The sequence below is a fragment of the Mixophyes fleayi genome, chromosome 2, assembly GCF_038048845.1.
Source record: "Mixophyes fleayi isolate aMixFle1 chromosome 2, aMixFle1.hap1, whole genome shotgun sequence".
NCBI classification, from domain to species: Eukaryota; Metazoa; Chordata; class Amphibia; order Anura; family Limnodynastidae; genus Mixophyes; species Mixophyes fleayi.
This window is the reverse complement of record NC_134403.1, coordinates 344,946,388-344,962,099: the sequence shown is the minus strand read 5'-3', so window position 1 is coordinate 344,962,099 and position 15,712 is coordinate 344,946,388. Positions and strand designations below refer to the sequence as shown.

General features: G+C 42.4%; 1 protein-coding gene across 6 annotated transcripts in view; it reads right to left on the bottom strand.

Annotated features, from left to right (window-relative positions):
• ROBO1 (roundabout guidance receptor 1) overlaps nucleotides 1-15,712 on the bottom strand; it is an 859,323-nt gene that overhangs the window by 87,273 nt on the left and 756,338 nt on the right. For all 6 annotated transcript variants that reach the window (XM_075197076.1, XM_075197073.1, XM_075197074.1 and 3 more), the window contains 3 exons: nucleotides 3,955-4,075; nucleotides 1,428-1,566; nucleotides 1,059-1,186 (listed from right to left, as the gene is read on the bottom strand). In XM_075197076.1, coding sequence (XP_075053177.1) covers nucleotides 1,059-1,186; nucleotides 1,428-1,566; nucleotides 3,955-4,075 — 388 coding nt within the window. The remainder of the gene's footprint in view (nucleotides 1-1,058; nucleotides 1,187-1,427; nucleotides 1,567-3,954; nucleotides 4,076-15,712) is intronic.

Sequence of the window (15,712 nt, the reverse complement as noted above, 5' to 3'; positions counted from 1 at the left end):
TCTCCTGGTCTGAGCCACACCATTCTGTCCGGTGGGAGGAGTGCAGAGCAAATGACGGTGCTCTGGCATGACGGTACTCTCTGCTTGTGAATTATAAGAGATAACGTGTCCCCTACAGTAAATAATTACAGATACTAGCAATCATCTTTTCATATGGTCATGGACAGGGCCAAGAAAAATTACGGGCCCCGATATAGCAACTTCCTGGGGCTCCTTCCTAAGCAATCTAACGGGTCAGGGCCATACCAGGCTGGTGGCTCCTCCCACTAAACAGGCAGGCCTGGGCCCCCCAGGCAGGCCTAGGCACCCGTACTTTGTACCTGACCCCTCTCTCAGCATCTCCCTCTTCATGAAACTCCTCAGTGAATTCTAATATCCTAATAAGTTGAAGAAGAGGGGACATTAATCCATAAATACCTAATAATAATAGCCAATATTTATATAAATAGCATTGTATGGATGAATCATCATTAATGTCATGTATGCACAGAGGCTATTGTTAACATGATTAACATTGCCTCTGTGCATACATGACATTGTCATTTGATGAGCCATAATTGCTAAAATCCGCAGCTTTAGATGAGAAAAATGTGAACTACAAAAACGTCATAAATGTTTATCTTGTTTAATTTAAAATGTTGAACTGAGACTGTATAATGACATTAAATATGCGCAGAGTACAACAATATGTAACACGAATGAGGTCCTATAAAAAGAGACAGTATGCAAATGGGAAGACCCGCGAGACAAATCGCGGGCTTTGTTCTCTCACATCCAGTGGAGAGTGACAGACAATGTTTCTGACTTGGATGTAAATGTGACCTAATTCAAAAGTCATGACAATAAAAAGCCTATATGTCATTTTAAATAGGATTTATTTAAATTACAAGTGGAAATAATTTTCTAAACGCTGAATGCTATCTCTTGATCACTCGTAATTACACATAGGCCTGATTTGTGAAATTAAAAAAACATGAAAATAATTATTTTATTACATCTCCCAGGATATTGTTTATTGGATAGAACTGTGATAATATAGACAAGTTACCAAGCCTTACCTTGAACAGTTAATACGGCCGATGCCTCCGCCTTGCCGACCATGTTTTCTGCAATGCATGTGTACGACCCCATGTCCCCCGCTACAACCTTTCGAATTTTCAGTGTGTGGTCGTCCCGGATTTCATACCTTCAAAGCAATATAATATTTTAACTCAGAATAAAATAACTGATCTTGGTGCAACGTCAATCACAGTTTTGTAGTTGTGGCCAGAATGTGGCAATAAATCCTTCTATTATTCCACTGCCTACGTATTGGATGCAGTGGCTGGTGATCTATTCTAGGGCAGAACAGATATATACTATATTTGAGTTTGGTATTTATGTGTTTAGTGGGTATATTTGTTAAAGAAAAAAATCCCTGGAAATACCTGGTTTTAGGCAGATCACCATCATCTTTTCTCCAGCGAACAGTAGGGACAGGGTCACCTCTCGCCTCACATTTAAACTCTGCGCTGTCGTCTACCGTAACCGCCATGTTACTCGGCCTCCTGACAAAGGACGGTCTTTCTGTAGGGCAACATAAATTGATTGATTGAATGATCACAAATGTCACTTTGCCTTTTGTTGTGGTTTAGTAAGCTCATTAGTCGCACATGAGAGTTTGGGTTTTTACGGCATCTTTGTGTCATGTGCTAAATATCTAATAAATGCCTCAACACATTGGGATTCTCGCCAGCCAATGTGGGCTATTTTAGGATTAATTGGGCACAAATTGCAGCACCTAAGGGTTGAAAAAGATCACCAACCCCAATCACAAGCGATCAGGATATTTCAGATGCTGAACGACTGTATTACTGGTCATTTTTCGGTTGTGCTAATTGGACCCCATACGATCCGGCTGTTCGGCACAAGCACTGAAGCCCTGCATTGAATTTTTCAGATTTAACCACACATTTGTGTGGCTAAACCTGGCATAGATCTAGTAGATCAACACAAGTGTCAAGTGGCCAGCCAATGGATGAGCACCATAAATAGAGATCACAAATAATGATGGGCCAATAATAATTCATCCCATGCAATATGAAATGTCATGCTAATCCAACTACGGCTAACTAGCAACAACTAGAGTTGTTAAATACCATGTCAGTATATTATCCTTCAGGTCCCTCAAATGTTGGATCAAGAACCTGTTCTAAGTTTTGCTTAATTCTTGGGTCAACCCAAAATTTGAGTTCCTTTCCTGTTATGAACTGGCTGTGCATGGAAGATGCAGTTCCATATTCCTTATGAGAACCAAGGGGTGAACTCAAACATAATAAGTGATCAGCTTTAGTTAATCATTAAATGAGTGTCTAGTTTTAGTTATAGGAGTGTTCCTTTCTCTCAATGCACTTCAGAACATAGGACTGAAAACTTGCAGGCAGCAACACAAAGCAATCTTCAATCCCGTCTACTGCCTATGAAAGTTGTAAGACCCGGGTAATTGCCTATGTTGCCTTGTCTTTAATCCTGGTCTGATGTTTCTCATAATTGCTCCAGAGTTCACGTCTTTACGTTCCGTCAGACAGAAACATTGTAACACAAAACTATTTTTTTTTTTAGAGGCTTCAACAAATCAGAAAGTAACTTCATGAGCTTAAATACTGTTATTTTTAAATCTATAATTGCGACTCAAGTTCTCTACTTTTACTCTCGCCATGAAGGGAATGCGAAAAATGATGATTACTTTCTTTTCAGGATTAATACTCTTTAATACTCTTCTCCAGAAGATATAATTATAATGACAGGCAATCACAAAAATGTTCTCTCTCATTTATTACTGCCAAAAATAACAAACAGCACCTGTTTCAACAAAAACATGTTATCCTCTGGGATTTTTTTTTGTGCCGCTATAATGCAGTGTAAACTAATTAGATTAAAGTTTTCTCAAAACTGGGCAACACCTTTTATCCGCTGTTCACGGTTGGACGCGAGCTACAACATTTTCAAAGTTTCTAACAATTTTGTAGATGTAGATTTGTGGGTTAAAACTATAACGATATACAACCAGGCAAATGTTATTAAATGAAATTATTCAATCCTGGCATTTAAGCAGCTTAAAGTTACTGACATGTGGAATATAACACATGTTTTGCACGTTTGGAGCCACAAGTGGTATTAGTCTACAGTGTTTTGCAACACAAGTCTAAGATGCATTAATATCCGTCTCTGCTTCTGCAGCTGGTATCAGAACCATTGTTTGTCATGTGACTTTTACAAGGGTTACACACAAGTGAAGTGGGCTGTCGAAAAGGAGACTGACTTTTATTCAGGAAAACATGCCGGGATCTTTGCTTTTTGTAAACAAATCACCCAATCCCTAATGCAGCTGCTTAACCCTTGACACCTCCCTAGTGATGTAACAACCCACTAACACTTTTACCATCAACAGTAAAAATACATCATACATTTTATTTCACAGCATACGTCACTTAATAGTATTATTTATTCCTATCATCGTACTCCAGGTTATTCTCCAGCAAAGCAAAATGTTTCAGACAGCTGTCATTCATTTTGTCAATTTACTGAGTCCCCTTTACCAGACAAAAATAAATTAAGTAAAATTTAATTTAATGAAGCTCAGAATATAATTGTTTTCTTGTTTATCATTTAGGGGGTAGAAAGCTTCTTTAAAAAGGAAAAGAGGCGGTGTTGCCGCATAGCAACCAATCAGATTCTAGCTGTCATCTACCCAGTACATGTTGGAAAATGAATGCTAGAATCTGATTGGTTGCTATGGGCAACACCTCCACTTTTCCTTTGTTAAAGCTTTAGTAAATTTACCCCTTCGTCAGGTTTATTTTAGATTTCTTTTGGCGTTTTACCACACAATAATATCCACAACCAAATCGCGAAAACATATTAATATTTGTATAAAGAAACTGGACAGCGCTCATTAAAAAATATTCCTCTTACCTAATACTGTAAGTTCTGCTACTTCGCTTTCTCTCTCTCCGACCATATTGGTTCCAACACAGACATATTTTCCTGCATCACTTTTCCTCGTGTAGGTGATCATAAGCTTTCCTCCTCGTATCTGAAAATAAATGATATAATAGCTTATTTGGTAATGCTGCCCACACTGTAGACATATTACACAAGACATTTGATGATTGATTGATGGGTTACAGCATACATGTACTGTTTACACCATGCTAATAAAGACAACTTTTAGAATGTTATGCTGAAAAATGTTGTGAGTGTCATTAAAACTATCTAAGATAATAACACACACAAATAATAAAAAAAAAAAAAAAAGGAAAAATATACAGCAATTGCCTAGTTGGAATTGTAAATTGTACAATAAGTATTTTGTGAGTTTCCAAAAACTTTGGATTAATTTATTTTTTCTTTTATTGAAATGATGACTTATATTATTTATTAAAAGGGAAGGCAGGATGTGAGGTGTACAGGCAAGGCGAATGACACAGATATCTATAGGCTTGTCAGGGGAGGGTTCAATGTGAGGGTAGCGGAAAGGGAGAGAGGGACGGGGTAGGGTAAAGGAAGGGGGAAGACCGGGGGGGGGGGGGAATGTTAGTAGTGGACATATGGGGGAGAAAGAGAAGTACCGGGCCCCGCAGCGTAGGGTGTCTTAACTATGTGTTTTTCATGGATTCATTTTAATAAATATATTATACATATTTCAATTTTGTTTTTAACATTTAAAAAAAAAAAAAACACATAGGCAAATTCTGAATTGTAATAGATTTTAGTGCAACATCTAAATCAGTGGTATCATACAGTAACATTATAAACACAAAAGCCAGCTTTACTCAGCATTCACCTCCATCAGGTGCCTGCTGATAATATGTGTTATATAAGATGATGGTAATGAGATGCAAGACTCTGAATTTAAATATAAAAATAAAATAAAAATGTACGGCCAACTATTCAATACGTGGGGAAGATACCACTCATGTTAATCACAGTAAAGGCAATGCAATAATTCCATCTACCATCACTAAATAACACGAAAGACAAAACAAATGAGTGGTATAAGAGTTACAGTACAGAACAAGCACGGGCAGCACGGTGGCGAAGTGTTTAGCACTTCTGTCTCACAGCACTGGGGTCATGAGTTCAATTCCTGACCATGGCCTTATCTGTGTGGAGTTTGCATGTTCTCCCTGTGTTTGCGTGGGTTTCCTCCGGGTGCTCCGGTTTCCTCCCACACTCCAAAAACATACTGGTAGGTTAATTGGCTGCTATAAAAAAAAAAAAATTGACTCTAGTCTCTCTCTTACGGTCTGTGTGTGTGTATGTTAGGGAATTTAGACTGTAAGCTCCAATGGGGCAGGGACTGATGTGAATGAGTTCTCTGTACAGTGGCGCTATATAAATAAATGGTGATGATGATGATGATGATAAAGTTTCACACAAGTGAATATGGACTCTCCCGAGATCTGCCTAGTTGTATGCTCATCACCTTTTCAAATGGATGAACCTAATGCTTTTTAAATGAGCAAATTAAATTAAGCATGCAAACAGCAAATCAAAGTCCTTTGTATCTTGCCTTGCAGTGGAGCAAATATGAATGCATAAAGGTTAATATGGGGAAATTTTCAAACTACTGATACTGTCTATGCTGATAATATATAAAATAATGGAGATGGGATCTCACAATAGTAATCAATAGATCAAATGTACTGATAATACTGATGTCTAACTTTAGATCCAATGCAATGTAGTTTTGGTCTGTCTAGAATTAGTATAGTGAATACTGACAGTGTGCTGCTCGATCTATTGATCAGTATTCCGAGGTCTGTTCATTCTGCCGTTCCCAGTGAATCAGAAACATTTTGTTACACTTTCATTGGATCAATTAAAAAATTGACCACAATCATAGGTACATTCCAGAGCTGGAACTTCCATTAGACAAGTAGACACTAGGGCCCAGTAGACACTGAAGGGTCCAGGTCACTCTAACCTATTTTTTGCGCTTTGTTGACAAACAGAGGGGCCCAAATCCGTATCTTACCTAGGAACCCTTCAGTTCTTAACAAGGCTCTGGTGCATTCCGTATGTTAATACTCTACCACTTTATGACCATGTACCTTAAGCTCCCATAGATTTGTAACAAATGACAAGCAGTTCTCTCTATCCGTAAATGTACTCCTTGCTTGTGGCTGTCAAAACCATTGATATAATTGCTCTAGATGCATCAGAATTCCGAACGTTAGGAAATTAAGCATTTCTCAAAAAAGATTTTCAGTGTCGAAAACCCAGGAAAGCTGAGCCACATGGGAGTCACACCATTGGGATACTAGACTAGATTTACAATAAAGCATATTAAATGTGCCACTAACATACATTTATAAAGTGTGCAATTAAATTCATGTCTACAGGACTACATGTTGATCCCATAGGGAATAACCAACTTATTGACTTAACCCAGTTTTGACAACAAATATCAAAGACATATGTTAATTAAACACCAGGGATTGTTTAAATGCTCTCTATATAAGGTTGAGTAATTAAAACACCAAACAGTATTTCAAGTGCTGAGACGTGTCAAGTGCTGTAATGTTTATTTATGTAAATTGCAAATGAAATATTTAAAGATTGTGCAGACTAAAATATATGAAAACATTATGAAATATAGACAACAACAAGCAATAATGAATTCAAATCTGTCATTGGCAACAAGAAAACCGGTATTTCAACAATATACACGCACACTTGGGTAATGTCAAGTAAAATACATTTGGGTCATTTTTGGGGAAATATTTGTATACCCTTTGCACTGATGCAGTACATCTTGCAATTGTGCCCACACATGAGTAGTTCCAAATGTTTGAACAAATTTCATACAAGTATATAGCTAAACTGGACACAACTACATGGTCGGATACTAGTGATGACAACTTTCGTTGTTTGACCGTATTTTCCACAAGTCCTGACCAACATATGACGATTCCAGTTAGATGTTGATAGAAATTGGCATTTGGTTTGTACCACAAAGACAGCAATTCACAAGCAGTTACACTGGTCATAAAGGTCATGTAAGGACATTGAAATCCCCTCTGATGCTTTACTGCCATCCTGATGGATCGTGTAGAAGGATGTGCGGGCATGGATGTGGGTACTGAAGGAGCCAGAGCACATGGGTCATCTGGTTCTTCTAAGCAGTGCTGGAAGAATGTGCGGGCATGGATGTGGGTACTGAAGGAGCCAGAGCGCATGGGTCACCTGGTTCTTCTAAGCAGAGCTGGAAGGATGTGCGGGCATGGATGTGGGTACTGAAGGAGCCAGAGCACATAGGTCACCTGGTTCTTCTAAGCAGAACTGGAAGAATGTGCGGACATGGATGTGGGCACTGAAGGAGCCAGAGTGCATGGGTCAACTGGTCCTTCTAAGCAGAGTCGGAAGGATGTGCGGGCATGGATGTGGGCACTGAAGGAGCCATGGCGCATGGGTCACCTGGTTCTTCTAAGCAGAACTGGAAGGATGTGCGGGCATGGATGTGTATACGGAAGGAGCCAGAGCACATGGGTCACCTGGTCCTTCTAAGCAGAGTCGGAAGGATGTGCGGGCATGGATGTGGGTACTGAAGGAACCAGAGCACATGGGTCACCTGGTTCTTCTAAGCAGAACTGGAAGGATGTGTGGGCATGAATATGGGTACTGAAGGAGCCAGAGCGCATGGGTCACCTGGTTCTTCTAAGCAGTAATGGAAGGATGTGCAGGCATGGATGTGGGTACTGAAGGAGCCAGCGTGCATGGGTCACCTGGTTCTTCTAAGCAGTAATGGAAAGATGTGCGGGCATGGATGTGGGCACTGAAGGAGCCACAGCGCATGGTTCTTATAAGTAGAACTGGAAGGATGTGTGGGCATGGATGTGGGCACTGAAGGAGCCAGAGTGCATGGGTCACCTGGTTCTTCTAAGCAGAGCTGGAAGGATGTGCGGGCATGGATGTGGGTACTGAAGGAGCCAGAGCACATGGGTCACCTGGTTCTTCTAAGCAGAACTGGAAGAATGTGCGGACATGGATGTGGGCACTGAAGGAGCCAGAGTGCATGGGTCACCTGGTCCTTCTAAGCAGAGTCGGAAGGATGTGCAGGCATGGATGTGGGCACTGAAGGAGCCATGGCGCATGGGTCACCTGGTTCTTCTAAGCAGAACTGGAAGGATGTGCGGGCATGGATGTGTATACGGAAGGAGCCAGAGCACATGGGTCACCTGGTCCTTCTAAGCAGAGTCGGAAGGATGTGCGGGCATGGATGTGGGTACTGAAGGAACCAGAGCACATGGGTCACCTGGTTCTTCTAAGCAGAACTGGAAGGATGTGTGGGCATGAATATGGGTACTGAAGGAGCCAGAGCGCATGGGTCGCCTGGTTCTTCTAAGCAGTAATGGAAGGATGTGCAGGCATGGATGTGGGTACTGAAGGAGCCAGCGTGCATGGGTCACCTGGTTCTTCTAAGCAGTAATGGAAAGATGTGCGGGCATGGATGTGGGCACTGAAGGAGCCACAGCGCATGGTTCTTATAAGTAGAACTGGAAGGATGTGTGGGAATGGATGTGGGCACTGAAGAAGCCAGAACACATGGGTCACCTGGTTCTTCTAAGCAGAGCTGGAAGAATGTGCGGGCATGGATGTGGGTACTGAAGGAGCCAGAGCACATGGGTCACCTGGTTCTTCTAAGCAGAGCTGGAAGGATGTGTGGGCATGGATGTGGGCACTGAAGGAGCCACAGCGCATGGGTCACCCGGTTCTTCTAAGCAGAGCCGGAATTAGGTAAACTAGGTTTGACTTTTGGGCCATTGGGTATGGAGGGGCCCTGATTACTGGAACATGTTTCTATTTGTGATTTTGTTTTAACAAATAAAGGTGGGGAAGGGGCCCCAAACCAGTATATTGTCTAGGGCCCCATGAGGTCTTAATCAGGCTCTGATTCTAAGCATCAGTTGGGCCGCTGTAAACCAAGCAGGTAGAACCCCGTGTGGCTGGCCCTTAAATAAGACATATGATTACCATCCTACACAGCCAGATTACCAGGATGTGTCATGGGAAACAGATTGTAATACAAGACCTTTTTCATTAAAGTAAAGCCAATACTACACAGCTCCTAGACGTGCCCAATTGCTGGGGCCTGGTTATAACAGGGTGAATGCCCTCCAGGCCACTCATATTTACATAGCGCCTCGTGTCAGTGTTGCAAATAGTTCCTAGTGAAATGATAGGCACAGATCTGGCTGACATTCGCTGTCTGCAAGCAGCAGGTACAGTTTAGTACTATGGTCATGGCGGAGCTGGAGGAAGAAGCCTCATCCAAAAGAGTCATTTAAAGCATGCCTAACATACTTTATTCATCTGTGAGTTATTATTTTAATTGGTGCTTTCAAAGCGTTTCAATCCTCGCCCGATAGTTCAATCTGTGTGGAAAGTAGCAAATATTTCAGGCACTTGTAATAACTTGAATTGTTTACACAGAGCGGCATTCATGGTGGTATATGTGAGTGTAAAGAGCAGGTGTTCAATATCAGTTCTTCTTCTCGCATTGTGAGCTTCACACAGAACATGTGCTCAGGCCTGAGGTACTTGCAGTTTAAAGGGAAATAAATTTCCTTTACCCTTACCTGTATTCCTATCATTTTTTTGTTATTGTTGATCCGTTGTTCCTATCACACTGCTTAATCTGACAATGGAGAGTAAATAAAAACTATAGACAGCAATATAACTGTGTCGCATCTCACAAAATTCAAACTGAAAAATGAGCAGGTTCACTTGAGTAAAGGGTCCTGTATGTTATTGTATGTTATATACAGTGCTCCAGTCTACAAACTGGTACACTAACAACAAACTGAGCAAGGAAGGTTTCCGAAAGCAACCAATCAGATGTTTGCATTCATTTTTTAAGTAGATGTGAGAAAACTACATTTTGAAGCAAATTGTTTGCCATGGACTACCGTGCCCTTCACAACTACCTGTGCAGCAGTTTTCATAAAAGTCCAGTCAAACAGGGATGGCGCTACCATTGGGCCAACCAATTGTTTGGGGGCGCCTAAAACACTAAGGGTTATATTCAATTAGCTTTCCGGTTCGCGGTAACGCGCGTTACCGCGAAACCTGCGCAGTATTGTCGGTAATACGGTACCGCAATAACGCAGATTTTCGTACGCAACCCACGTTATTGCGGTACCGTGGATTGACTTCGCGGCCCGTTCCGGCGCGATCCCGCGGACCAGAAAGCTAGTTGAATATGCCCCTAAGTGGCATAATTTCACTCCACCGGCAATTATACTGCCCCCGCAGGGCCACCACACAGACCGCCGGCCACTCATAGGTAAAGCTGCTGGCTGACGCTCCTCCAGTCAGTGTGGGGCTTGGCGATGATGTCACAGCGCCACACTCTCCATCCGAGGACACGAGGATGCCGGGTAAGATGAGAGGTAACAGGGATAGAAGGCGCTGCTTCCTAGTAGGGTGGGGGCGCCGCTTCTGATTGGGCGATGGGCGCTGCCTAGGTCATGCCCAGGGTATGTTTCAGCCATACCTTACCTTCTTTCAACATGTCAGCTCACAGCTGGAGAGTCTGCTTCTGATTTGTATTAAGTGCCGTGCTAACGTGTGGGTGAAGGAATTTCAAAAGCTGGATATGTGGATTTAGAGGCTGAAGCCACAGCAGGCTAAGGGGCCGGGACATCCTTGCTCAGAACAGGGCTGGCCAGAACTGCCTCATGAGTCTGGTGGGGTGGGTGGGTGTCCTGATGACCCAGGAAGGCGACTGAAGAAGAACACTAAGATAGTAAGTTACAGTTAGTCACCCACACAAACATTTATAATATTTATCTGGAAATCCCCTTCAAGATATTTGTTAATATATGTCACCTTATTATCTACTTCACTGTATTCTACAGTCATCTGCTTCTGGCCAGTTAACAAATAAACTGCAATGTGCTTATACGGTCCTTCCTTATAAATCTATGCTCTTGGAATACGACATCAAGGGACTTGTTCAATGAGCTTCAGAGAGACGGTTCCATACGGGTGGGAGGAGAACTCCGCAATGCTGAGGTACCGCAGTACTGAAAAAAGTGCACTAATTAAATATGCCCCCCAAAGGTTACTTATTTAACAAATTAACTACGGAAATCCGATAAGCGGGACCACCAAGGACATTTTTGCAGTTACTTTCCCTCTGTTGTTCCCCATGTGCAACAAAGACAGAAGCCTATAGTTTGGGGGGTTGGTGAGCAGAGAGGCCAGTGCCATGGTCCTGGGCAGTCACACCATCTGCCCCCATTATAATCCTCCACTGCTATACATCAAATGCAGGCCTGGCCACTCAGGGCCGGTGCTAGGGTGCTTGGCGCCCTAGGCACACTTTCAAAATCCGCGCCCCCCCCCACGTCTTTCCTTACCTTAACTTGGCTCCATAAAGCTGCTCCTCACTGCTCCGTCTCCTCCCCTCCACTCACTGACACTGCCGGGCTGTGATGATGATGTCACGCCCGACAGTCAGTGAGTGGAGGGGAGGAGACGGAGCGCCCCATCAGCTGTTGGAGGGGAGGGCGGCGGTGGTGATCCATAGCACCTTCCCCCTCCCTGTGGATTTATCTGAAGCTGTGCGGCGGCCGTGGATGGTATGGTCAGCGGTCGCCGCACAGTTTTAAAGTAATTTTAATTCTGTGGCGCCCACCAGAGACCGGCGCCCTAGGCAACTGCCTAACCTTGCCTAATGGGAGCGCCGGGCCTGTGGCCACTGATACTCTGTCCTCGCCCCCCCATTGAAGCCCCTGCTGATAAGCATATACTTACTATATGTAGAAATCACCAAAATTGACAAAAAAATTTACACAAATCCAGATACAAAGTGATACAATCTTGAGTTTTGTTTTTGTTTCACTGTTTGCAATCCATATTCAGAATGTGAGTGGTGTTTGGTGTAGAACTGGGAACAATTAAGAGCCAGTTCCATTACTGAAACGTGCAACATTTTACGGTGTAAAGTGTATCGAGGCGAATGTTGCACAGAACAGTTTTGAAAATTTCACCCGTCTTCAACTGTATGCATTTATACTATACAGCTCTACAGTGACCCTCGGGATATAGCAACTTTATGTTAACAAGGTATTTAAAATGTTATGGGTCAATAAACACGCATCAGCAAATAAATGAGATTCATACAGGAGATGGCAATGCTGGATTGCAATACAGAATAAAATACCATATTACTACAACAATGCACAAACCACAAAGGATTCCTTTCTTAATTAAGATTCTTGCCAGTGATAGACAAGGTGTGTTTTCAATAAAATCACTGACAAAAAATGAGCTCATAATAAGTTATGGGAAAAGGAAATTGAATAGAGTTTAAAGATTCAGTCAAGTACTACATAACGTTATTTAGTGACTGCTGGTATAAGGATTTATAATACATAATAGGTTGGTGTGAAAATAATTGATGGAAGTTAATATTACTAAAATACACAAGTGATATTAATATATATATATATATATATATATACATATATATATATATATATATATATATATATATATATATATAAATTCCTATACATAACAACTATAGTAACAGTGAGTTCTCGTGTACTCATTTATAATTGGTGAGTTCATCATCATCATCATCATTTATTTATATAGCGCCAGCAAATTCCGTAGCGCTTTACAATTGGGAACAAACATTAATAAAACAATACTGGGTAATACATACAGACAGAGCGGTAAGAGAACCCTGCTCGCAAGCTTACAATCTATGGGACAATGGGAGTTTGAAACACAGTCTTGCTCCCCTTCGATCTGTTCTTAACGCAGCTGCTAGGCTGATCTTCCTTTCTCGCCGCTCCTCGTCTGTCTCGCCCCTCTACCAATCCCTTCACTGGCTCCCCTTCCCCTACAGAATCCTCTTCAAGCTCCTCACTCATACATACAAGGCCCTCGCCAACTCCACTGCACCCTACATCTCCACCCTCCTCTCTATTCATGCTCCATCCCGCCATCTCCGATCTGCCAATGACCGTCGCCTCTCTTCCCCCCTGATCACCTCCTCCCACGCACGTATCCAAGACTTCGCCCGCGCTGCCCCCCTCCACTGGAACAAGCTCCCTCCCTCCATCAGAACTTCCCCATATCTGTCGAGTTTCAAACGGGCTTTAAAAACCCACCTTTTTCTTAAAGCCTTCCAGTCTCCCACTTAATTACCTACCTTTCTTATGCCTCTTCCTCCTTCATTCCCCTTCCCTTATCCTTATCCTCCGTTCCTCCTTCTCTCCCCTGTGTCTCTTTGTCTGCCTACCCCACCCTTTAGATTGTACGCTCCTTTGAGCAGGGTCACCCTCTCCTCCTGTCTTCACCACTTTTACTCTGCTCTCCAGCTACCTTTCCCTCCTTCTCTTGGACTCTCTTCCCCCCCCTGTGCCCTCTCACTTCCTCCTCTCCCCCCTGGGGGTCTCCCTGTAATCCGTGCCTTCCTTCTTGGGCTCCGTCGTATGCAGACCTTCCCCTCTCCCCTCCCCCACCCCTAGCTGTGCTTTGAGCTCTCAGAGTTATTGTGCTTATTGTTCACTGTACTGTGCTGTCTCTCCTCGTATTGTAATTTCGTTTGTCCCTGTACGGCGCTACGGACACTTAGTAGCGCCCTATAAATAAAAATGAATAATAATAATAATAAAACACAAGGGCATGTGCTACATCATATTGCACACTGGACCAGCTAGAACGCAAAGGTAAAAGTACTGAGTGGGCTGTGTGTGTACCAATGTTGGTCAGAGGGTTGTTGTCTTGTGTTAGCTGTGTAGAGGGTGGTAATAGGGGAGATTAAGATGGTGGTTGAGGAATATCATAAGCTTGTCTGAAGAGGTGGGTTTTCAGAGAACGCTTGAAGGTTTGGAGACTGATGTGTTCATTAAGAAAAATGTTCTTAATAGGCTGCTGAGTAGAGTCTTGCCTCCCGGGCTAAAATTTGCCATGTGACGTCACTCACATGGCAAGCTTTGGGAGAGAGCTTTGGGAGAGGGCAAATACGAGGAGTCGAGAGCAGAAGAGGAACAAAAGAGTTTCCTGAGATGCAGTCGAGATAGAGTCTGAAGAGTGAGAGCAATGAGTGAAGCCAAGTGTTATAGCTGAGCATCTCTACACTGCAAGACATGGAGAGCACAGTGTGACTATACCTGACCTATGTGAGTGTCGGATGATGAGAGCATGAGCGCACTTTATAAGAAGCAGATGTGAGAGCTACAGACTTGTGTGAGACATACAAGTCAATGAGTTCACCAGGTCGGTTGAGAGACTTTACTGTGGGAGTTATTGTCTTCATCCACAGACTGTTTATATTTACTGGGTAAAAGAGTTCCAAATAATTTGTTGACCGATGAAGAAGACACTGAGCCCATTCTTCTCATCATCTGTGTTTGTGCACCAGTTCCCCCGCTTCACCTATCTTTCACTTATATTACACCTGCGTATGCTGTGGCTTATGTTTGGCCACATTAACCCACATATCTTGGGCATTGCCGTAACAAGACATTTTAGTGCCCTGGGCAGTGGGAGTGGCATTTGACAAGTGGGTGTGGTCAACATAATGTGTGGGTGTGGCTAGAACTTTACTGAAAGAATTCTTATATATATATATATATACATACACACACATACACAGTGGTGGGATTCCAATAAATTAACAACCGGCTCTCTGCCCTAATGACCATTTAAAGTATGCAAAAAATATATAGCGATAAGTATTCTAATATTTTATGCACTTAATTACATAAACTGTAGTGGGCATGACTTTAAGGGGGGGGTTAAAATGAGAGAGAGAGAGAGGAGAGAGAGGTGAGAGAGAGAGAGAGAGAGAGAGAGAGAGAGAGAGTGTGTGTTCCACTGCGGGCAGAAGCACCAAGCTCTTGGAAGTTAGTCTCTCTCTTCAGCCCTTAAGTGGAACTTAAGGGCTGAAGGTATGGAGGCAGGTAACGGGCGGCTGCTGCACCCCCTTGGCCTTGCGCCCTGGGCGACGGCACCGCCAGCACCACACTCGTTACGGCCCTGATCTTGGGATGAGAGAGAGACTGAGCTGCATTCGGGTGGTTGACCCAAGGGCAACACCAGCTAGACGTCATGGGGGACACACCACCATTACACATGCAGTTGTATATATATATATATATATATATATATATATATATATATATATATATATATATATATACTAGTATATATTTACTAGTAAGTGCTTTGTTCTGAAGTGTCAATAAGTAGAATGTAGCTAACTGCAAACAGTCAAAGACTAGACCATTTCATGGACAGCAGTAGAGGTGCATGAATGTATTTTATTCTTATTCAATAAACTGCAAAGTTTAATTATATTTAATGTATACAACTTAATGATAATTTTCAAAGAATATAGAAGATATACAAAATAAATTGATGAACAAAAGTTAATTTGCATTGTGAGTGCTCCCTGTTACACTGCCCCCTGCTTTTTTTTACCGCAAAGGTGTAATATTAAAATATCAATTGTATTCTGTTACTTCCTTTTTAAGAGCACTCCAACATATAATGGCATTCTAACCTATAATGAAATGGATACATTTTAAAGCATCAATCCCATGAAAAATCAGGTGTGTATTTTTAACATAGATCACTGTGGCAGGCTATAATTAGAATGTTGGTATTTGCCATTCATCTTGATTTTTTTCTCCAGGCTGCTGTT